The 26,134-nt window shown below is 34.6% G+C and overlaps 1 protein-coding gene across 1 annotated transcript in view; it reads right to left on the bottom strand.

Annotated features, from left to right (window-relative positions):
• Window positions 1-26,134, bottom strand: part of LOC111055421 (ras GTPase-activating-like protein IQGAP2) — an 86,862-nt gene that overhangs the window by 58,169 nt on the left and 2,559 nt on the right. The window contains exons 4-13 of the mRNA XM_039420048.1: window positions 24,120-24,365; window positions 22,387-22,521; window positions 21,713-21,794; window positions 21,081-21,175; window positions 20,463-20,625; window positions 17,725-18,016; window positions 16,189-16,309; window positions 8,932-9,066; window positions 2,507-2,666; window positions 1,372-1,514 (exon numbers count right to left, since the gene is read on the bottom strand). Coding sequence (XP_039275982.1) covers window positions 1,372-1,514; window positions 2,507-2,666; window positions 8,932-9,066; window positions 16,189-16,309; window positions 17,725-18,016; window positions 20,463-20,625; window positions 21,081-21,175; window positions 21,713-21,794; window positions 22,387-22,521; window positions 24,120-24,365 — 1,572 coding nt within the window. The remainder of the gene's footprint in view (window positions 1-1,371; window positions 1,515-2,506; window positions 2,667-8,931; window positions 9,067-16,188; window positions 16,310-17,724; window positions 18,017-20,462; window positions 20,626-21,080; window positions 21,176-21,712; window positions 21,795-22,386; window positions 22,522-24,119; window positions 24,366-26,134) is intronic.

Here is a 26,134-nt window from a genome sequence, read left to right as displayed (position 1 = left end):
TCACTTTAAATAAACTAATAACCAAACTTTACTTTTCACTACCCTAAAATGCAAGGTTTCACAAATTTATTTTTATAATCATAATAAAGATCGATTTCTACTCTACATAAGTGCTCAATGCGTTCATCAATAACCCTTGGACATATTAGAATCATAGAATAACATTATATCTTGAAATATATTGAAATATTCAATATGAAATAAGTGGGTCCCTGGGACCCAGGGTCACGACTAACGTCAGAAAAAATAGGGTCACGACTAGAAGGTTAAGTGATTAGTGAGTGTTATTTTGTTATTCAATTTGGTTTGTAAATAATCTAAATTAGAATTTTTTTGTTTTCAAATGTTTGAACAGAAAATTGAACCTGAATTCAAGTGTATGGAACATAACCTACTTTCTGGACTATTTATGGTATATAAATTGAAATTCGGGGAAGAAACAGTTTTGGGCTGTGCCTGTTAGTCCTTCCCCAATCATTTTAAAGAATTGTGTTCGGTTTATCAAAAGTCAATAAATAAATAAATAACGAGCGAAGCTCGGTGCCCCGATATTAGATTAGGTTGTGTCCAACATTCTATTTGTATTCTATTATATTCAATTTGAAGCTGTTTTGAAGAAAATTTGGCGAAATTGTCAATAGAATAAAATTGTAGAATGACTATGGTGCGTGATTTTTTTGAAATCGGTATGTAATATGACAGTTGAAAATAATGCTAGTAATGAATTATTATTAATAAGGAAATTGACCTCTAGGCAAGCCATGTACTGGTTTGAAATTTTTGTTGTATCCCAACAAAATCGATTTGATTTTAATTTTACTTACATTGTAATAGTTGACAAAAACTGATTTGTACGAATTTAGGGAAGTGACTTTTTCAGAAGTGTATCTAATGGCACAGATTGGATAAGTGCTGTACTCTCAGTTCTCCCGTTGGAAGAGTAGCTGTTGGTTGTAATATGTGCTGACAGTTATGAGTTTCAAAATCATTGCTTGGTAGTTTGGAACCAACTAAAACATGTGGATCCATTCATCACTTTTATTACCTTTGCTCATGTTGTCATTTCTGATCCCCAGTAAGAATTATACACAAAATCTTATGATCGAATGAAATTCTCCTTAAATTTATTTTCAAATAGAAACATAAATGAAAAATACATGCAAAAGCATAGAACTCGGTTCAACAGTTTATCAAATATCACAGTTTGAAATATCAAGGCAGTGCCAGTATAAGAAAATCTTAAAAATAATAGTGTTGCATTCATTCAGTAGATTGACCTAGTGCCAGCAATGTACTGGAGTAAGGTAAATAGGTAGTGGAGTAGGTTCCAAATTGTTGTACAGTCAGAAATCGTAATTCATTCAGTTATACCTGTAATAGCTTCAGCAGTAGAGATATGTCTCGCTTGGATAGTTCATGATTTATTTTCAGTGCCGGATTTAGTAGGGCTTCAAACAGCTTTGTCTTATCACCAATTGCCACGGCATGATTCAATGCCTGGAGAGAAGCGATTGCTGAAAAATAAAATAAATTTATTTTAAGTAAATAAAAAAGGTACATAATATGGATAATATACATGTAGGTAAATTTGGGAAAGGAATAGCAGTTACCTTATTTTTCCTCTCCCTATCATTTTGATAATGTAATTGTACTGTACATGTAATGTGCTCGTATTGTATTGTATAAATGGATAAATTGAATGAATGAATAAAGGTATAAAAGTTAAAAATATCTACGAATAAATAGCCTATAGTAAGATTCACTTGGAACTATCTACATTGGTTGAGAGGGGAAAAATGTTAGTTTTAAGGAATCATAACAATTTAAAATGAATCTCACTATAACTATAATGACAAAGAAGATCACGCATTCTATTGTTAGAAATATCTAGTAGAATAAATAAAACAGTAGACCGTTTTATACCATTTATATTTTGAACTATTGGGTACCAAAAAATAGTAAAAACTAAAGATGGTTCAGGTCCCCACAAGGCCGCTGTAATTTCGAACTTTTTCTTATAACTTCACCATGAATATCTAGGTAATATTATGTATCGTATCTTTTAGAGCTACTCAATATTTTGTCAAATGAAACAACTAGTATGGTAAACTTTTTATATGTTTTTATTGACACAAAATTTTACGATGTACCATAATGTCATCTCAAGTATCAAGATGAATAAAAAAGTAATTTTCATTTAACAAAACATGATATAATATTTTGTAATGAGTGTATTTGGCACTGTTGGGTACTATCATGTATTCTGGATTCCATAGTATTTTACTACTAGGAACCCTATGGTATCATTAGATACTATGAATTTGGAACTAGTTTGTATTCTGGATGCTATTATTTGCTACACCAATACCTTCTTTACTCCAGCTTGAAACCGATTTCGATCTGATAGCATGCATCCCCTCAACAAATGACAAGCACACTTTAGATGTCGCTTTCTTCCCAACCTCTGAGATCCGTTTCCACTTGGGGATTCGAACCCACAACCAACCTGATTTGTTGTCGTTGTGCTCCGAGTTGACGAGCGCCACACAGTCGTGTATGTCCATGTAACAGAGCAGAGCGCATGCGCAGTTCTCGGACAATTTGAACTGACGACAGGCAGTCAAAGCGCGCCAATACTGAAGTTTCAGTTCGGGATCGAGCAGTGTCTGAAAAAACATAGGAGATTTGATAATATGTTTTCTCTTCTATGACTTTTTAGTTAATTGATCATTTTTCAAGTTTTTTTTATACTTCATTGTGTGAAATGCTCTATTTTTATTTCTTAATATTCTCATAGGAGTGATCAATTACCTTGGTCTACAAACTCCATCTGGTTCAAAGAATGTGTGTTGAAAATTTAAAGTGGATTGATGAAGGCAATCAAAAGTAAACGTAGAACAAACAAACCCACGAATGGACAACGACTTGACGCTCAAGTTATCCTCGCTCAACTTTTTAGGCTTAATGAAGTAACATATTGTATTTTTTCCCTCATGGAAAAATTATACAACATCTCTGAATACAGTGTTTAATCTATATTATATTCTATTGAACTAGAGAATTATAAAAATGTTCAGTAGTACAGATAGAAAGAGGAAGAAAGAGGAGATGGCTGGGACATTGGATGAGACGGCAATGCTTGTTGGTGGAAGCCATGGAGGGGACCATTCAGGGAAGAAGAGGAAGAGGGAGAAGAAGATACAAAATGTTGGACGACATCAAGGAGGGGATGAGCTACTATGCAACGAAGCGACTGGCAGAGAATAGAAGAGAGTGGAGGGCTGCTGCCATATAGAAGGACCTGCTTACGAGCAGAAAACTACAGACAGACAGTAGTACAATTTCAATGAATTCATGTCTCTTCAATCATAAGTCAATCGGCTTGATCAATGAGACTAAAATTCAAATTTACTGCGATATTATAATGAATCTCCACCAATGGATATCTCCATCAATAAACGCCATAAGAATAAGAATGATTTTATTGCTTTGAGGCACAACACAACATGCTATCGGAAATGTAATATAACTTAAAGCACAGATACATAGGTATGACAAAAAAGGAAAATTTACTATAGCAATTCAAATATTTCAAATTTATTTGCCAAAAAAATCATACATTACAAAAATTTGAAATAGACAAGTCTAACAAAAACACAATATTTTAAACTAAGAAATAACATAGAATAGAACTTGACTAATCATGAAAACCTAAGATAAAAGTAGAATTTTTTAGGCGCCACCAGAAAAAGAAAAAACGTCTTGCCCGCTGGTGGGAGTATTTGCATAAATAAATAAAAAAAAACAAAAACTTGAAAAAAGTAGATCAACTAAAAAGAATGAACGAGTAAATATATAGATAGCTTAAAACGATGAAAAACAAAATTGAATGAGAAAAAAAGACAAATCAAATTGACACTATCACCATTCCGCTCCCAGTAAAATAAATAACCTCTCCTTAATCCAAGTATCAATCATTCTATCTCGGACTTTTAATTCAAAATCAAATGGTAAAATATTTATAAATCTAGTGCTCATATACATGATCTGTCTTCTTATAAAGCTCAACTTTGAATCATGGATGATATATTTCAAAGATGTGTCAGGTCTTAAGTTATAAAACAGTTTATCAGTATCTTTGTTTTTAACAATATGTTTAAGAAGTCTTTTGAAAAAAAGTTGCCTTATTATCATTACATTAAATTCAACAAAGAGGAATTCACTCGAATATAACCTAGTTTTTTAAAAAGTGTCTTAATTATGTACTTTTTGAATCAAAAATAAAATAAGAAGGTGAGTGTCATAGGCTCCACCCCATACAACTAAACCATATTGAATTAAAGACTGTACAGAAGCATAGTATATCATCCTAAGACTTTCCAAGTTAAAAATGTTGTTAATTTTGTAAAATTCATAGTTTGCATATTTTAGTTTATTGCAAAGGAAAGTTATATGTGGACTCCACCTCAAATATTCATCTATTATTACACCCAGATATTCAATTTCATTAATATTTTCAATAGATGGGCAGTCACAGGTGAGAGTGTCTGTACAGTTCAAAATTAATGCAGCTTCATTCTAAATTCAGCATTTGGTTGACCACCTGCATTTGCAGCAAAATTTATAAAATTTGGTTTTTGAAATATTAAGACTAAGAGTATTTGAGTCCAACCATTTTTTGACTATATTCATGTCATCCTCAGCAACTTTAAAAACATTGGTCCAACTCTCATGCGAAAAAATTATGGCTGTGTCATCAGCAAAAGAAACTATTTTACCCTTTTTAAGACTGAGTTTAAGGAGATCATTTACATACAAAAGAAAAAGAAGAGGGGATAAAACTGTTCCTTGAGGCAATCCAAAAGGGGGTAACCGCACAGCACTCTCACATGAATTTAAATTGTTTAATGAAAGAGTTTGCGACCTATCACACAAATAGCTTTTTAACAAATCAAGAGCAATGCCTCTTATTCCTAGATTTTCTAATTTTTTAAATAAATTATCATGGAGAACCGTATCGAAAGCCTTCCAGAGATAAAGAAGAACAGCTATTGTCTTTTTATTTCTGTTCATACTGTCAATTACCATCCTCAAAAAATGACTTAGTGCATCTTCTGTACATTTGTTTGTCTGAAAACCGAATTGATTTGTCTCGAGAGTATCATATTTAATTATATAATCAAATAAGCGTTTTTTTATCAATTTTTCAGTTATTTTAGCTAAATTTCTAAGTAGACTTATAGGCCTATAATTGGAGGGATCATTCCTATCACCTTTTTTAAAAATTGGCTTAATTCTGGCAATTTTGAAATGGCTTGGGAAAGAAGCTTTAGTGAAAATAGTGTTTACAATATGAGCAATTGGTAAGGATATAAAACTCAGCTATCTGTTTTAAAGTAACACTGTTAATTTCATCAATTTCAGGACTAGCATTATTCTTTAGTTTTTATTGTATCCTCCACTTCAAGAGGAGAAACTGGAATTAAAACAACGAATTAGCAAAGTTATGTCTGAGGGGTTTAGAATATTTTAATTCAAAATGACTATTTGTCTTTGAAATTGACCAAGCATGCATCTCCCCGACATGAGCAAAAAAGTTGTTTAAAGTCTCTGGATCAATATTAATTTCTTCATTCTCTACAGACTTTTCGTTTATGATTTCATTTACTTTTTTCCAAAGCTTTGTAGGATTACCTTTGCAATTGTTTATTTGATTCTTATAATATATTTCCTTAGCCATTTTTATTGATTCATCTAGTATTTTCTTATAATTCTTCAAGTCTTGCTTCAGTTTTAAATTGAGTGGTTCTTTTTTAGCCGTTTATACATTTTATCTTTATTATTTATCGATTTTATGAGTCCAGGAACAATCCATGGATTCAATGGTCTACTTTTATGGGATATAGATACTTCATAAGTAGCCAGTTGGATATGGTTGGAAATAATATCTAGGAAATGTTCTACCAAAACATCTGTATTGTCTAAACTATTATGAACAATTTGGGACCAGGTTTCAGTGCTCAAACTTTCTTTCAATTTAGCGTAATCTATCTTTTTAATTTTCTTAGGCAATAAGACACTCCTGACAACATTCCATTTATAGCCTATGTGAAGCGAAATAGAATAATGGTCAGTTATATTTGTCTTCAAGATTTTGCTATTTATATATATATGACAAATCTATCCTTAGATCTTAAAAATATATGATCTATACAAGACGTTGATAATTCTGTGACTCTGGTATTACCTTTTATAAGAGATCTTAAACCATTTTTACTCAAAATATAAATGTATTCAGCAACAAATTTATCAAAGTGATTCAAGTTTAAATTCAAATCACTTGTTAGACGAATATCAATATTGTCAGGAATGCCACTCAAGTATTTGTCTAAACTCGTCAAAAATTCATCAATTTTACTATTCGGTGAACGATAGATTCCTATCAATCTCAGAAACTTCCCACTTAATGTTTCGACATCGAGACAAATAGCATTACATTCATCAATATCGCAGCTCAGCAGTTTTAATTTGTAGGTTTCCCTTATATCTATCTATCTATCTATCTATATATATATATATATATATATATATATATATATATATATATATATATATAAAGACTATCACATTTATTCAGCTTTGAACTTTTGTTTATAGTTTTATAACCAGGTATGTTGAAGAGAAAGGGAACACCATCACGATCCATGTCTCTGTGAGCACAATAATATCATAATTGGTTTTACAGTTCTCAAGGCAGCATAGAAATTCATTGTAAGGTTCACCGTATGTTCATTGTAAGGATATTATAAAACTTTGCATCTTTGGAATCGCAAGAGGGAATATAATTCAGATAGTCATCTATCTCATTAGTCGAAAGATTATCATTATCATACAATTCAAGGGATCCTCGACTTCTATAATTCAGTAGTGAAGTAATATTAAAATAATGAGTACATAGTTACTTTGAAATAGAAATATATGATGAAAGAAAAAACAGTCCATTTTGAAGAAAGGCAAAAAAAAATCTTTCATAATTCAGAAGTTGAATAATATTAAAATAATGAGTACATAGTTACTTTGAAATAGAAATATATGATGATATAATTATCTTTAAATATACATTCAAAGATATTCTTTTACTGGCAGTTGGAAGAAATCTGACATGGAGTCTATAGGATTATTTAGAAGAAGGGCCTCTAGGTTACGTTTGAACCTTGGAAAGGGAAGGTTCCTGGCTGAAGATGGCAGGAAATTGAAAAATGACTAGGATTAGTCATTATCTTTATTTTTAATCTTGTGTAGGGTAAATAAAGTGTGATGATTGTTGATGTCCTCTCTACAAGTGTACCGATCAATGTTTTTCTTAACATCTTTCAAGAGTTTGATGGCCATCATGCCATACACGGCATCTTCATTTTCTGAGTTATTGGCCGAGCGAAATGAGGTCTAAGATTCAAGTCGACGGTTTTGCATTTCTCTTTATGTTTATATGTTCCGCATTTACGGCGAAACGAAGCAATAGATTTTTATGAAATTTGACAGGTATGATCCTTTTTTAATTTCGCGTCGACGTATATATAAGGTTTTTTAAAATTTTGTAGTTTAAGGATAATATAAAAGGAAAAGGAGTCTCCTTCGAAGGCCAATATTACCGTAGAAATCAGACTATAGAATTGTTGATCATAAATCAGCTGTCGAGTGGACTATTACTGCATTCAATGAGGCATGCAATTGATAACTCGAAATAGCATAGTAGTCTATTTTCTCAGACTTTTCTCAATGTAACTTGGTAAAAATCAGCTGTCGTGTGGACTATTAATTGCATTCAATGAGGCATGCGATTGATAACTCGAAAATTTTTGCTTTCTATTTAATTTATTCGAAAATTTATTTTGCTTTCAACTCGGTAAGCTTTTAATGATAGTAGCATAGTTGTTGACAACGAATTATTAGCATTATCGGTACAACCCAAACACCCATTAGTTGTTTACACACCAATATCTCGCCGACACGACAGGACAGGACATAATTTACTCTGATTGACAGTATTAGAGGAGGCTGTGGTCTATAACTGCGCGAGGTCTACTGTTCAACAGAAATACTAGTAAACAATGGTCTACAATGATCAAGGTAGGCTGCAGCAGAAATAATTATTATTGCCTTCTTTTGTAATAAAAACTTTATGAACGTCTGTGGCACAACCCCATAAGGCTAAACCATAGGAAAAAACACTCTGGAAGAAGGCAAAATACCATAGTCTCAAGTACAGCAACAGGTATACAACCCTACTGAGCTTGGAACAGACATTATCTATGTGAGGGGCCCAAGAAAAATTTTGGTCTAATGTTATACCCAGCAGCTTTGCACTCATTTCACCCTCACAGACCTGCCTCAATCCAAGTACTAATTTCTAGTTTTACTTGTATTGAGCAGCAAACCATTCGCCCGAAACCAGACTGCAGCCTTCTCCTGATATTCTGTCATTCTTTGCTGAAGATTATTCAGATCTTTATCAATAGTCACTATGGAAGAATCATCTGCATAGCATACCACTTTGGATGAAATACTATAACCAATATCATTCATCATCACAAGGAAAAGTAAAGGTCCAAGAATGGACCCCTGAGGGACTCCAAAATGAACTGATAGAGACTTGGAAAGATTTAAGTTCACACACACAGATTGACTTCGATCATTTAAGTAAGATCTTACAAGTTCAAGGGCTTTGTTATGGATAACTAAATGATTATGAAAGAACATGATTACCCATATATGATAATGAAAGAACAAATAAATTATTATTGATGAATGGATGGGTGAATAGTTAGATAAGTGGATGAATAAAGTGAAATAAATGATTTAAGAATAGATCAATGAACGAATGAGTTTACTTTTTACTTCAATGAATGAATGCAGAAGGAAGGTGGTTACCTTGAGCCGTATGGCTGGTTTGGAGAGAGTTTCCCAGATGCGATCAGGGCATCCAACATCGACAGCTGCCGACACATCGGCTATGTCCGACAGAACTCGCAGGCTGGCCACCACATCGCTATACACTAGTTCTTCCTGAAAAAAAAGATATCATTATGAGAGATAATAAGAACAACCCGTTTAACATAGTAGAGCATACTGTTTGAATAATAATCAATAGATATAGATTGTATCACCAATATACAAGGACGGTATAACCAATAGATACAAATTGTATCTACAATTATTACAAGGACTATATACGAGCAGAGACTGGAAAGATGATCCCTCCCGGTCAGCAATTTTTTTTGCAATTACCACAATCATAATTTTCCCTGTTTTCCAATGAATGAACTCTGCTGAGGAAAAAGAGAATTCTTATGATTCTTTCGGCAGACTTCGGCCCGGTTGAATCTGATGCACCAATGAATCTATATCAAATGTTTATGTTTAATGGTCCATTAGATTGAATAAGTGTCCTAGAAACCAGGCCTAGAAATGTGTGAACATGGATTCTTCCCGTTTTAATTTGAATTTATTACTCTTTGCATGTACAACAATAAAGTTATTTGGCAATCGTCACATATTACAAAATAAAATTACATATTACAAAAAAAAATCACAACAAAAAGTCATTCATGTCATAAAAACACTTATCAGTCCTTCAATTTCTTCTTGAGCTGCACTCTATTGTCAATGTCCTTAAGATGGTGCGGCAGGGAGTTGATCATTTTTTGGCTCATGTGAATTGGATTTTTCTCGTAGAACGATGTCCTATGTTGTTGTATTCGATAGGTGTTCCTTGAGCGCGTGTTATAATTGTGTAGGTCAGCACCTCTTGTCCACGTCGATGCATGCTTGAGACCAAATGCTACAGACTATAAGACTCCAGAATATACAGGCAAGGTAGTGTGAGCGTCCCTGATGATCGGAATAATTCTCTGCATGGAGTTCCAGGCGGTTTTTTGAGCATTATTCTAATCACTCTCTTCTGTGCTCTGAATACCCTGATAATTTCCGGTGACGTGCCCCAGAAAAGTAATCCGTAGGTAAGAAGAGGCTGAAAGTATCCATAGTATGCGGAGAAGACTATCTGCTGATGCATTGTTCTTGCTAGTGTAGCAATATTGCGAATGTGGCCTTACTGAGTCGTTTAATCAATTCGTCGATGTGATCATTCCATCTCAAACCAGAATCCATTTTCAACCCCAGGAAGCTGCAGACATTTGCTGGTTTGACCTGTTTTAAGTCCATATCGAAGTAGAAGGTGTCAGGAGCGTTGAAATGATTTATGGAGAAACTGAGATAGCATGTCTTTTCAATATTCACCTTGATTTTATTTGCTTCACACCAATTTCGAATGCGCTCTACCACTTTTTCTCCCCCACTCTGCATCTGCTGGATAGTATCACCTATGATGAGAAAGTTGGCATCATCGGCGAACAATACACTACTGGCTCCTGGTATATTACTAGGGAGATCGTTGATGAATAAGGAGAATAATATAGGTGCAATTATTGTTCCCTGTGGTACTCCTCTCTTCAATTTACTGCAATTGGATCTGTATTTATAATTTTCCACATTCCGGTTTTTTGCTTCAATTTCGACCACCTGTGATCTGCCTGTTATGAACAAACTCAACCATTCCAATACAGATCCTCTGAATCCATAGTGATAAATTTTTTCCATCAAGATATCGTGATCAAGACTATCGAAAGCTTTTTTCAGATCGATGAATAAACCTAAAGCCTTCTTATTGTTATCCAGGGCGTCATAAATTTTGAACAGAAAATCATTAACAGCATCAGTAGTGGATTTTCCTGGCTGAAATCCACATTGGCATGGTGAAACGATTCTATTTGATTTCAGGTGCCTAGATATTGTTATTTCTGCTAATTTTTCAAATAACTTGGAGAAGCAGCTTGCTATTTGTACAGGACGGAAGTTACAAACATCTTCTGTTGATCCCTTTTTATGAATAGGAATCACCCTTCCAAGTTTCAGTTGATGAGGGAAGGTACCTGAGCTGAATGATATGTTTATCAACCTTGTTATTGGAGAAATAATTGGGTTAAAGCATTCCTTCAATATTCTACTTGGTATATCATCCAATCCGCTTGTCATTTTGCTCTTCAATTGTTGCACGACATCAAGTACCTCGAGTTCCGTTAATACAGGGAATCGTTCCAATACATTTCCGACATGGCACACGTTTCCTAGCTGCTCTTTAAAAGAAGAAGTTGTGTTAAATTGGGTATCGGCAGCATTTATGAAGTACTCATTACATCTTTCGGTTATATCATGAATAGAGTTCAATCTTATTCCATTTACTGCTGTTGGGTACGACTTCTTCACAGTATTGACTTCCGTTTCCATTTTAATTATTTTCCATACTGATTTGGCTTTATTCTTGGACGAAGCTAGTAACGTTTCAGCATGAGCTTGTTTCGAATCATTTATCATGTGACGGATCAGCTGAGACAGGTGATCGATTCTATCTTTGAGTGCTGCATTGTTTGGAGATATTTTAGCGAAGAGTAGGAGGTCTCTTTTCTCATCACAAGCATGTTTCAGTAGAGGAGAAGCCCACTCAATTTTCTTTTTGCTTGTCCTCTTTTTCTTATGAACGATTGGGAACGATTCATTGAAGGCTTCGCAGTACATATCCAAAAACTTATCAAACTTCCCATCATGTGAGTTCTCAACATCGATTGCTATTGACCAATTTAAACTTTGTAGCTTTCTTAGGAATTTATGTTTTGCATTGTCTGAGAATATTCTTGTAGCGAATAGCCTATCACCATTATCATTTTCACCAGCCACAGTATATTTGATGATCTGAGCATAATGATCGGAAAGTCCCAGCTCAGTTACCTCCACATCCTCAGTCCATATCTCATGTGAAACAAAACAAATGTCAATCAATGTCGATGACGTCCCAGTAACCCTTGTGCAATCCCTGACAATGCCTCTCAAACCGTAAGTCTCAAATAATGATTCTAGTGTCTTACTTCTTGTTGATTGCTTCATGAAATCTACATTTAGGTCTCCCAGTACCATGCATTTATCGAACTTATTGGCTAGTATTGACAAAATTGCCTCCAGATCATCTATAGAAGTATTGAAGTGACTATTAGGTGGTCTATATATGCATACTATTGCATAATTGTTGGGTTGCATGAGTGCCACTTCCAGGTTTTCATTAGTCCGTCCGAGCTGTAGTCTGCTCGCCTCTATTCCATCTCTGGCGTAAATAGCCACTCCACCTCCCTCTCTATCAATTCTATTAAAAAATGAAATGAGGTTGAAATTGTGAATCTTAACTGTGTTCTCATTTTGGAGCCAGGTTTCTGTCAGGCACAAAAAGTCAACTTTGTTTTTTAATTGATTTTCCTCTATTTTTTCCAACTGTATAGCTAATTCGTCGGTCTTGTTTTTCAGGCTTCTAATGTTGTAATGAATTAAGTTGAAGTAATTGTCATGTCTCTTGCTATTATCTAGAACAGTCACGTCAATCAAATTGTCAGTGTTTCTAGTTGTCCTATTTCTAAAAAAATGTTATTTCTCCTCTCAATTTCATATCCTATGACCGGGATTTCCCCTTCTTCGGTAGTTTGGTTACTGATGAGAGTAAGTTCTGAAGCAGGTTCATTGATGTGATGAAGTGTTGAATTTCTTGTACTATTTTCTTCTACACAATGATTCAGAAAAGATCCTGAAAATTCTTGAGGTAGCTGTTCATTTATTTCATTTGTTAGCAAGTAAGTGTTGTTGATAATTTTACTTTTTTCATCGTCATTATTCATTGTTTTGTTAGTCTTCTTCATTCTAAGCACTGTGATGGTTTCAATCAATTTTTTCCAATTTCTCTCCGCCCCGCCTTACTGAATTTCAATCCGTGTCTATTATGCCAGAATCTGGGCACTAACCACAACTCCACTAGTACAACTCTCTGCTTATATACTCTGCAAAAGGTGCGAATAGCATTATTGACTGTTTATTTTCTCTGCTGTTCTCTGGAATATCATACCTATATGGAATAGTAGTCAAGATTAGGTTTGTGTGATCGCACTGTACTACCAGCTTCATTATTGACTCAAGATATTCGGTTATTGATTCAGTGTTTAAGTTCCAATTAAAATTATCTATTCCAGCACTGAAAATTAGATAGTCTTCAGGGATCAATCGGAGTATATCGTGCATATTATTTTTAATGATTGATCGCGTTGGAGCACTAGAGTAAATATTGCCTGAAACTTTCATATTATAGAGACTTTCATGTAGTGTTTTTACTACTCCCTCACCTCGAGTATCGGAAATGAAAAGAATTCTGTCAAGTATCCTTGCCGAAAATTCATCAGACTTTCCATGTGTTATAACATTATCGATTCCGATCCGCTGATCTTATAAACTTTGATCAGCTAGATCAGAGAATCTTCGTTTGAGAGTGTCGTATTCAGATTTTAATTTCATATATTTTTGTCTCAATTCATCTAGATTCTTCTCCATTTCATCAATTCGCCTGTAACTCTCATTGCAGTTCTCATTCAACTGTCCAATTGTACTTTCTCTTAACAAAATTGATCTCTCGTAATTATCAATGTCATTTGTACTTAAGTCTGATTGTGTCATAGCATTCGTTGAGCCAACAATCACCGGCCCCTCGTCACAAACATGTACATCAGTGTTAGTGGCAATACTCCGTACTGTTTTTGAGTTAGAACTGTCCTCCTTCTCTTCAATGAGTAACGTGAGCCGTTGAATTTCCTCCACAAGTGCCGATTGATTATTAGTTAATTCGTCAATTCTCCGTACTAAATCATCCATTGATTGTAATATTAAATCTTCAGTCTGAGTCTCAATGCTAAAACTAAGTGGCTTGCAAGATCTTCGTAATAGTAGATGTGAGTCGAGTGAATTCCTATTGGTTACTCTTGAAGAAATCGGATCGTATTTGTTTATATTGGTCTGAGTGTTCAAAATATCAATCGGTGTTTGATGTGGTACGTGATTCTTATGACATGCATTGTTAGTCTTGATTATATCAATCTCCTTTGATGTTGTGATGGAAGCCAGACATCCCGAAGTACAACATCGCCAGCATATGTCACCGTTCACTAAAGTATGGCTCCTTCTGAAGCAGCTTTTTTTTATAAAATATACCAATATTGTTCTTAGTAGTTTTATAGGTTTGAAACGCGTTTTACATGATTTTAGTGTTAGTTTATTTATTTTGAATGAAGAGAGCTGGGCTGCAGATCCTATTTCTAGCAATCGAACGATGATAATCTCGGTGCTATCATCGCTTTGTCGATGAAACAAATAAGTGCTCAAATATAACAAATCAGGTGTTCGGAGATAAGAGATTGCACCACAATCCCCACGTGCAATCACGGCGCAACAGGTCTCGTCGCACGCCGAGTAGTCTATTTCACTAATAGCATGAAGAGAACTCCGATGATACTCAATAACTGTCAATCTTAAACAATTCAGCAACATAGCTATTAAAGATTGATACGTAAACAGAGGCGTTAAAGAGCATTCCTTCTATTATCACGGTTACCAATATAATGTTCCTTATTAGTGTCAATTCTGTAAGGGTAAATTTGTACTCGTTGGGTTCGCAACAAGGGGTTCAAAGTTCATTTAGCACGAAAAAGGTATTGAAACAGTCTTTCTCTACCACTGTATTGTAGGTTAGAAACATAAGTATTTACCAGAATGATTGCAGTTCCAAATATTACTCACGTTTTTTACACATTACTACAAGTCCATCACTAGCTTTCGTGGAAAAACTAACTTTTAATGATGCAGAACTACCGCGAACATTATTAAATTTAAAGAAAATCAGACGCGGCACTAAAGAAACTATTCAAGGTAGCCAGTGCTACCAACCTTCACGCTGGATTCCCATATATCAGTTCCAGAGTTTGTGATTTGTTGTAGTTTTTTCCGCTGCTCTATTTGAGGTTAAATTTATTCTAGTAGTTCTGTGAACTACTGTAGACCTCACGCAGTTTTCTCATCTACAAGTATCTAATGTCATCTGTTTCAAATATTAACAAACTCACTTTACGTTTGAATTTGTATCCATCCATTTCCGTGATAATCTTTCTATCTGATGAAATATTTGATAATTTTTTCAGTCAAAAATATTATAATTTCTACTGCATTATTTAGTACATTTAATTCTTTTTAATTAATTAATTTTTATTTATTTAATTTTCATTTAATAATTTCTTTTTTTCTTGATTTTTATGGCACCTAGTTAAAGACTAATAAGCTATTCTATTTTGACTTAAATTGATAAGAATATTGTTTATGAAGGTAAAACCCATTGGTTAAGCTATTGGTCAAGGATTAAATTGAAGATTATTTTTAGCATAAAAGGATACAGTATTCTGCCTTTGCACTTCCAATTGAACACTTTAGCACTAAACTAATTAGTGTGGCTTTCTGCGTTGTAGTCTTCTTACTCCATGCAAGTTGAGCAGCTGGATTGCTTCCACGTTCACATGTTGATGAAGTCTTTTCTCATGTTTTTCTGCAAATCTTTGGATTCCACTGATGACTGTCGCCACTCCCAGGTCGCGGTGGTGGAGATCACAGTTCCTGATGTACCAAGGAGCGTCTACACAACTTCTGAGTACTTTATTCTGGAAGCGCTGGATGATGTCGATATTGGATGGTCAGGTTGATGATTTTGTTATTGTAAAAATATATCTGTACTTAATTTTAAATAAAAATATCAATCACAATATCAGCGAAATTGGATGAGTAACCCCAGAGTTGAATTCCATAGGCTTGAGAATCTCCACACCGGCTTGAGAATCTGCTTGTAGAGAAGCAATTTGTTATAATTTGAAAACTTTGATGTCCTCCCAAGTAGCCAGTACATTTTCCTGAATTTCATGCCAAGTTGTTCTCTTTTCTTCTTCACATGCTCCTTCCACCTAAGCTTGGCATCAGCGTCATGCCTAGATACTTTGCAGTGTTGGAGTAGGGTACAATATTCCCATTGAGTGTTAAGAGGATATATTGAACTCTTTGGTTTGTAAAGTTGACTTGAACTGACTTTGCTTCATTCAATTTTATAAGCCAGTGCTTTGTCCAAACATTGATTCTGTTGACTGCCACCTGCAATTTCTCTGTAGAAACTTCAACAGTTTCACCAAATGATAAAACTGATGTGTCATCAGCAAATGTTGCTGCTGTTACGTTTTCGGGTTGAGGTATATCAGATGTGTAGAGGATGTACAAGAGGGGACCTAGCACACTTCCTTGAGGAACTCCAGCCCTGATTTCTTTGAGAGATGAAAAAGCATCATCTTGTTTTATCCTGAAATAACGGTCTTGAAGATATGATTTCAATATCAGACTGTATTCTGTTGGTAAGAACTGGTTCATTTTGTAGCACAATCCTGAATGCCATACTTTGTCGAAAGCCTGTGCTACGTCAAGGAAAATTGCAGAGCAAACTTTCTTCTCCTCCAATGTATTTTCAATAATATTTGTTATTCTGTGCACCTGATCTATTGTACTATGTTTATCTCGAAATCCGAATTGATGGGTTGGTATTAATTTATTATCGTCCAGATAAGGCTTTAATCTTTTCAGTAGAAGTTTCTCAAATAATTTTGATATTACTGGCAGTAGTGAAATTGGCCTATACGAGGTTACATCATGTAGTGGCTTTCCAGGTTTTGGTATCATGATGACATCGGCTACCTTCCAGAAACTTGGCACATATTTCAATCGGAATGAAGCGTTGAAGAGATGGCATAGCTTCACAATTGCTTTTCTTGGGAGCTCCTGTAGAATCTCTCCAGTTATTAAGTCGAAGCCTGGCGTTTTCTTTCTGCTCAAATTTTTTATCTCATATTCTACCTCCCTTGACGATGTTGGAGTGATGACTCCTGCTCCAAGATGATGAGGATTCTCATGTATAATTGTTTCCTCATGAGGTGAGAAAACCTTTTCCAGATGATCAGCAAACAAATCGGCTTTCTCTTTATTGCTCCTTGCCCAGCAATCTTGATTCTTCCTCATTGGTGTAACTTGTTCAAGAGGTCTCTTCATTTTCCTGGTTGATCTCCATAATGAAAAATTTGTAGTAGATTCATTGGTTAACTCTTCTAAGTATTTATTGATATCATGTTTTTTTACATCCTGTATCATCTTTCTCAGTACATTAGTAGCCTAATTCTATTAAGTTCTGTTTTAATTCTTGGATTTCTTATTGATTGCCATGATCTTCTTGTTCTTCTTCCTTTTTCTATCAACTCTCTTACCGCTACAGGATAGCAATTACCTTTGAAAATCCTGCTTTGAAGTAGTGGTGTATTTTCCCAGGCACATTGTTGGATATTGATTACAAACTCCTGGACTTCACTTTCTAGTTCATCTATAGTTTGCAGAGATGTGTTCAAGTCTATTTTAGAGTCTATCATATTTTTAAAAGTTTCTAAATCTGTGTACCTGTTGATGAGTCTAGGTGGCATTTCTTCTTTAACAGCTGCACTGTGCATTGTCAAAACTATTGGCGAATGGTCAGAGTTGAGATCAAATTCTTCTTCAACTTCAACACAGTTTGGTGAAATATTTTTTGTGATGAAAAAATCTATCAGGTCTGGAATTTTTGTTTTGTCTGTTGGTCAGTAAGTTGGTTTCCTTGTAGAGTGAACATCGCAGTGGTATTCATTAACAGCCAGTAATAGCTCCTTTCCTTTAGTTGTGGTCAGTCGGGACCCCCACTGTGTATTCTTTGATTTGAAATCTCCTCCGATGATAAATTTCCCTGTGAAGTTGTTCAGGAAATCAATGTATTCCATCTTCTTCAATTTAAATTGTGGTGGACAGTAGACGGCTCCAATAATTGTGATCGTACCAGATGGTCTACCGATAAGTTTGACTTTGATTGAAATCGACTGGAACTCCTGCAATTCTATCTTCTTGAATTCGTGATGGTTTAGCTCTTCTCTTACAATAACCGCACTTCCACCTCTAGCGCTGTTGTTGGGATGTATGGCATGGTACGTTTTGTACCCTGTAATTTTAAAGTAAGATTCTTTGGTGAAATGAGTTTCGGAAATGAGACAGGCATCTATTTTATGCTCAATTAGAATTTCTAATAGATCATCTTTGTGCTGTAGTAATCCGTTAGCATTCCAAGTCATAATTTTGAATCTATTTTCCATGCTTCTTGTGAATGACTTCTGGAACTGAAATATTTTCCAGTTTTTCTAACCTACTTGCACAACTAGTTTCTCAATAATCAATTTAAGTTGAGTTGTAATGCTCAGTTCCAAATCTTTACTCAAGTTGAAGTCTTGAAGACTTGACTTTTCGTTACTGTTGATAGGTACTTTATTTTCAGCTTATCAGCATAACTCTGGTTCTCCTTAACTCTACTGTCATTTATTACAGCTCTCTGTGGCACAATAGGATCGTCTCTTTTGTTGACTGACGAAATAGATTTTATTGCTTTTTTCTTATTTCGAAGTGCCTGCAACTCTTGTGCTACAACACTCCTCTATAATTGGCAGGGTGCTCCATCCCACAATTGTAGCATTTAGGCTTAACTTGTTTACTCTTAGTACAGTTGATAGTGATGTGGGGACCAGCGCATTTCACGCACCTAGGCTCCTTCTGGCAGGATTTTTTAGTGTGTCCCCAGGTTTGACAGTTTTTACATTGCGGTGGAAATTTCGATTTTTTCAGGGGGACTACTTCAACCTTCATACCCATAATTACACATATTTCATAAATTCTATTTATGCTCTCTGTGTTTTCAAAAGTTAACATGAATATTGGGAGTGGTTCTTTTGTTTTCCATTTAAGAATGTTTACCACGTCCAAAATTTTAAATCCTTTTTCCTGAAGTTCCTCTTTTATTTCCTGTGGATTGCAAGTGCTGTGCAACTTCTTCACAATTACTCTAATGGGTCTCGTTTGCTTGTTTTCAAACGAAGCTCAATTCATTCTTTGTCATTCAGCAATGATGTTGCTAGTCTATAATTATCCTCAGATTCAACGTTGAGTTTTAAGCTACCATTATTCAATAGTGTGATCTTATAAGAACCTTTTATTTTTTCATTCAAAATCTTATACACGACTTGATAGTCTTGGATGTTGTAGAGTATAATAATTGGAGGAGGTCTCTTAACTTGTTTGATACTTGGAGTTTTTTTGGCTCAGCATTCTCTTTTAGTTCAGTTTCTCTACGTGAACTCACTTTCTGCTTATTGGATGATTGTGTTGGAGGTGAGTCAGATTGTTCTCTCTTCCTCTTTCTTTGCTTTTGACGAATCCATGCTGTTTCAGTAGATAATTCTTCTTCATCGGTATGATAATTGTCCGTATTTTTTTCTTCATTCTTAGATTTAGTCTCTAACGCTGATAATCTAGTTTGAAGCTGCTCAAGTTGAATTTTAAGTTCAGAACTTATTTTTTCTGATTGCTGGAATTTTGTATTAGCTTCGTTCCAAGCTTTAAATAAAAGTTTTTCGCATTCTGATTGAATTTCATCAGTTCGAACCTTGTAGGAGACAGGTTTATTTTCTTCAGTTATGGTAATAATAGTAGTATTATCGTCACCGTTCATAGTTACGATAGTTCAGTTCTCACAATAGAATTACCGATTCAGCACTCACCGAAGCAGCAATATCCGAACTCGGCTACAGTCATAGTTTATCACAACACAACTACTTTCAATTTTTCAGGAGCCATTTTCAAAATAAATAAACATCCTAGAATTAATGCAATTTTATGTTGATAAAAAGTAAGTAACCCTCAAAATAAAGTGAGTATCTATAAATTGAGTGGGTGATGTATCGATATCTTGGGTATCTATATCCTCCTACAACCTCTCTATTCAAAGATCGCTCTCTGAGTGTCCCATCCAGTTCCTAAAGTGGAAGAGAGAAAGAATGAGTTATTATAAATGAATGTAGCTTTTGATTAAAACTGCCAATAAACAGATATATTGGATCGATTGAACGAAAACTAGAATCTATAGTGAGATCCATGTTATAATGGCAGTGGAGAAAGATAGGAGAACAACGTTGACGATCCTCTGTCTTGTCAATGCCTTTTGTGGCTGATACAGTTTTATTGATGTAATATTAACAGTTCATTCTCGTTAAAAAAATCAATCATATTTTATTAAGCAAGAAATTATATTTTTCAATAATTTCATAGTGAATTTTCATAATTAAGATGAAATATTTTGTTGATTAATTATCAATTATACATTGTTAAAAGACGATCTGGCAACGGAGCAAAGCGAGAAAGAGATAGTGCTACCCGCTTTATTGAATGATAGACAAGGATAGCAATACTATTGCTAATCAAACACTGCGCTTATAAGGTGGACCTCACTATAGTAACTGGCAACTAGTCATTGGTTCTATCAGCTATCTCGAATCCTAGCATTTGCTTTAAAATTACTTAGAACTAGCAATTTCTAGCTTTTGATTCAAACTGGTAATGACACATACGTTTGCGTTCAATCTCGGCCTCTTTGTTTCCATTGTCGACAACATTCTGCAGGAATTTGGTCTGCTGTGCCGCACTGTGCATCACCACCCTCTCCCTGTCCTCTATGTAGTCCTGCAGTTCCGCCGCGTAGAAGTCCTCGTTGCCCCGTTCAACATCCTAGTCAAAATAACATCACAAACTTAATGCAATTGTAACAAATCACGGGATGTAAAGGAACTGAACCAAATTCAAAATTATTTAGATTGTTAGATGATTGATGTACTACATTAGGTTATTAAATTGAATCCAGAAATAAATTCGACTGAACTAGAAAGGTTGGAACTGGATACACAGGTTCAGAAGAATATATTGGAGGTATTGATTCACAGTAATTAACTTATTAAAGTAAAATTTAGTAATTTATTGCACAAAGCAATAAATTTTACAATTTTTAGATACACAGGTTCAGTAAAATTTAGTAATTTATTGCACAAAGCAATAAATTGAGCAATTTTTAGATACACAGGTTCAGGAGAGATATTGGAGATGTTGTTTTACAGTAATTCATAAATTTAGCAATTTATTTCACAAAGCTTACGAAAAACAATCCGATAGTAATGCAGCATACTTACATACAACTCCAAACAGGAATCAGTCAGAATAACGTACAAAGCGCCTGGGTCGTTTTTCTTTATGGAATTCAGAATTTCATCCCATTTACATTGAACTGAAATATATAAGGAAATTATGCCAGCGAATCACAACAATTTATTATGAAAGAAATGAATACTATTGATGGAAACTCAAGTACAGTTATACGTTTTGAAATATGCTAGCAAGATTCCAAGGTCATGTTCTGGAATCTTATAAATTCACAAGCAACAGGAATATAGTTATAGGCTTACAGAAAAAATGCCGAAGTTACGGAGTAAATATACTATACCACATAATTCAAAGGAAAGGATGAAAGAACATTATTCCTAAGCTAAGTTTTATGCAAATTGTGATATTCTGAGGAAAGAGTAATTCATTCAATTATGTTATTAAGCTGAATAGTATTAGAAGTTAAAGTAATATATTTGTTTTATAATTATTAGGCCTATTTATTTATTCGTAGATACAAAATTTTAAATTTTGGTTGAATAAAGTTTCATTACAGACAATAATTTGAGATCTTCAACTCAAGGGAAAATTATCTCAATTTTATGGAGAAGTTGTTGAAATTTATGAAAAATGAAGGAGTGATACTATAAATGATACTAACCATTTGTGAATGTTATATGGCCTTGAAGTTCGGATCTATCCAAAAGCTCGTCATACTCGTCTGTATGACTGCCATTCAAGGACTGCAAGCAAATATAAACGAGAGATTCCAATAAAAACACTACTTGAAAAATGTTAAACAGTTAGGCAACAACATTTTGTTAAATTTAAAAATGTAACTAGTAAGGCAAAGATATTCAATTGCATTACTTTTTAACGCTTTCAGCTACCTTCTCCGCTCCACTATGTTTTGACCTTAGAAGAAGACAGAAGAAGACAAGAGATAATCTATTCAAACTTGATAAGCCTATCAATTCTCAATTGAATTGGCAGTGAATATCAACAATTCAATGAAATTTCTTGCTAGTATATTAATTATTTTATTGAATTATATCTTCTTTCACAAGATTTTTCACCGAAATAAATCAAATAGTAAACTACTAACATAGTTTTACATCAGTTAAAACCCCTGAAAATTGCAACTAAACCTTGTTCAGACACAAAGTAAGGTTTAATTCGAGCTATTATTCTATTCATGAGTAACATGAAATAAAAATGTATAAACCCAATTACTAATGAAATACAAAATTAAAGAATAGTATCTTTCATATACAGGTTTGTAAAATCATGGAAAATAATAACCAAGTGATGTAGTGATCTTTCAAATGCAATCACCTTGTTCTGAGCAGTTTCCACTTTCTGTGCCTTGGCCGAATACAATATATTCAAGTAGTTGTCAGCGTAGGTCATGAGAACATGTTTTATTCTCAAATATGGATTGGCCAGCTTCTCAAGCAACAGTTTTGAATCCTGAGAACAAATTCAAATATATCAAAGCTATTTCAAAGTCAAAACATACACAAATTGAGCAATTATATTGAATTAGGTAGTCTACAGATTAAATAAATTATATGTTGTGATCGAAGAAGAACAGCAGCATGTCGAGAGGGTTGGAAGGATGTGGTTGTAAAGGCTAAGGCTCTGCATGGACTGTAGTGTCAATAGTAATGATGATGATGATGTTCTGATAGAATATATTCAATTTCATTGAAAGTATTAGTAATAAGATATGAACAAACGAATGAATTGAACACGCTTATCGGATGTGAGATTAGTCAACTAATCAATCGACAAGCCGGTAGGCATATTTACCCGTGTGCGAAATATGCGGGTGACTGCAACTCTACCCTAGAGCTGAACAATCGAAGAGTTCTATTTCAAAAGTTGTGATATTAATGTGTTCAAGCTATCGTATGTTGTATGTGTCCAAACACTTCGATGTATGAACAAATCTAAGGTGGGTGTGAGTACTGTCATTGAATGTTAGAATCACCATATTCAATTATAGGAATAAAGATAGAAATAAAATTACCAAAGACCGCCAAATTGAATAGCATTCTTATTGGTGGTTCCAAGTCGTTCCATCTTACTATTTATTTATTTACATTTAATAAAACACAAAGCAAATATATGATCAGAAAAGGATCAAGATCCCTACTAGATCAAGAGTAGGGAAATAATTTGAAGAGTAAGATACTGTAATTGAAATTTATAATTATAGGTGAAGCGAAAGAAGAGGACGAAGTCACTGGAGAAGCGAAAGATAAAATAAGGTAGGACTAGTAGTTCCGTGAACAGTAGACCTCGCGCTTTGTTAAGTTACATTGATCTGTTGTTATGTTTTCTCAAAGATAAATAAATAATTTATCAATTTAGAATGCCTAGAAAAAATCCTAATTGAATATAGAGCTTTCTGTCCTGTCGTACCGTAACGTGTCGTCCCGGAATCGGGAAGTGAGCGCAGTTATCAGGTATGGCTGTCGTCGATACGCGAAACCAATCAACCCATCAGAGAACATTCTGTGTTCTCGTGTCGGCGAAAAATAGGTGTATTGAATTTGAAAAAATAAACTACCATGATGCTGATTTCCCACAAACTTCATTTCTCACTTTCCATGATTTAGGAATTAATTTCTTTTCGATAACATTTGTTGCAATTTCAGTCATCAGATTCAAAAAGAAAAATGTAAAAAGAAAAATTAATAACTAAACTCAGAATCATAGTAAGAAGATTGAATGGACGTCGGGAGTGTAAACTAAAGAGACTAAGTGCCGGTTGCAAAAAATCCGGTTAAATTTGAATCATGATTAATTCCACGAGAACCAATCAGAGAAGCCGTCTTTCCAAAAAAGCCTTCTCTGATTGGTTCTCGTGAAATTAATGACGGTTGAAATTTAACCGGCTTTTGTGCAACGGTGAAAGAGAAATTAGCCTATAGCAAGAACAAGAGAAAGGAGTAAGAGGAAGAGGAAAAGGAAGAAGAGGAGGAGAAAGAAAGAAGACGATGATGATGAAAGGAAAGAAAAAATAGGAGAACAATTAATTGAGCTAGAATATTTGCGATTACCTGAGCATCAATGGCGTTATTGACTTGTATAATGGCCTCGTGCAGTATATGCGGATCGATGTCTGGCTCGTTGGACAGCAGTCGGCCGATGCCCTGGAACGACGGCATCGGAACTCCGCTCTGCTGCAACTGCTCGCTCATCACTTGGATTTCGTCGTCTGTCAACACAATTGTAGTAATAATACAGAAGTAATATGTGATAGCAATAGTAATAATAATAAGTGGATAATTAAAAATCGTAAGTCTCTTTATAAACAATGTGTAAGTGAATCATGATCAAAATGGAGAAGAGCTGAGATCTATAATATCATACTTGATGAATACTGTAATTAATTTATAACTTATCTTGAATGAAGAAGTTACGCACTAATCTGAACAACACACCTGTCTGAACAACGAATTATCTGAAAGTGATTAAATGCGAGTTAGCAGGTCTTGTTCTGTATACGGTTATATTTTATAAGAAGTAAGCAAATGAATTAATAGAAAAATAAATATTCAAAACTGATACTCCATCCCCCACAGGCTGAGCCTCGAGATGTTTTTCTTTTGTATCCTTACTTTGTATTCATTGATTATTGTGTCAGAGGTTATTGATTACTTATTATGCTTTTGTTGTTTTCTTTCCATTTATTTGTTGTTGTCACACATATTTATATATAAGTGTTTTTTCTGTATTATTGAAAATATAATTTGATTATGATAAAAAATAGTGGGAAACGGTTGGCACAGTAGTCACGCTCACAAACTATCGCATAGATAATTTAAGTCAATTCATCAATAAGGTAAGTCAATACGATAAGTGATAGATAAATTAAGTGTAGTTCCTGCGAGTGACCACTTGAGAATCTTGCTATCCCAACTTGCCAAACCCTTTATCAAAATTTCTGATCGTTGTCTTACGCATGTACCTGTGATCACAATCTCTCTATAATATATTTTTGGAAAACTTTAATTATGAAGACGTTTTGGATTAATTCATTATTATACTGTAGAACTATCTGTCGAGTAACTACTTACAAGCTTATATAAATAATAGTTTGTTCATCAAAAGAAGAGACAACAACAATATCATGAAGTTCAAGCTTGGATGCATAGAAAGTTATGACTGATATCAGCTGTCAAATGCTAGACTTCCATTCACACTGAATAACACTGATTTGTACTGTGATTATTTAGTTCAGTATCAATTTTCTATTTATTTATTTGTTAATACAATTACAAATTCTCGGTGAATCGGTATTGCTGCTCCAAAATCCAATATATTGTTTAAAACCTCACATCGTCTCTAGGCTCCATAAATTGACTTAAGTCCGAGAGGTATTACTTTTTTTACACGGCTCTGTCTCGAAGACAGAGAGGCCCAATGCTCTTTCCGTCACTAATCACTATCTAAAAGCATTCTCCCTAATTTTGTACCAGCATCCAATTGTGAGCAGCATGATATGATATGCTTGAAGGGATGGATTCAAGGATCCAAAGGTTCAAAGAACACCACTCGTCAACCGTAGCTTATTGTGTTCCCAAGTTCGTTATTTAGGCAAACCAATACCTGTATCCTTTACAAGATCCAGGAGTTTTTCCCTATACTAACATCCCATTCATCACCTGCTTGCTTGCAGCTAAACAGAGCCCTTCTCCTTGACAATGGTTTCTTGCAATCCAGTGTGATATGCTTGGCAGTCTCTTCAGACTGGTTGGTCCTGGTGACCTACGTGAGTTCACTCCTGGCCTTCTTTGTAGGTCCTTCCGCTGAGGGAGGGGTCGCCAAACTGCCTCTAGGGTGCCCGGCCACCCTCAACACAGCCTCTTGACCCACATTTGTGCCTGGAATTTCATCCATCTCCGGTCTCTAGGGTTTTTTCTTTTCGCCCATCCGAAACTTTGAGGGGCTAAAACCCTCACCTCTTTTCCAAGAAGTTTTGCCTGAGGACACCTGGTCACCCTCGACTCAGCCTCTTGATCCACATTTGTGACTGGAATTTTACCCATCTCTGGTCTCTTGGGTTTTTCTT

The sequence above is a fragment of the Nilaparvata lugens genome, chromosome 2 (genome assembly GCF_014356525.2).
Source record: "Nilaparvata lugens isolate BPH chromosome 2, ASM1435652v1, whole genome shotgun sequence".
Classification (NCBI taxonomy): domain Eukaryota; kingdom Metazoa; phylum Arthropoda; class Insecta; order Hemiptera; family Delphacidae; genus Nilaparvata; species Nilaparvata lugens.
The sequence above is the reverse complement of the archived record's forward strand: the minus strand, read 5'-3'. Positions and strand labels throughout refer to the sequence as shown.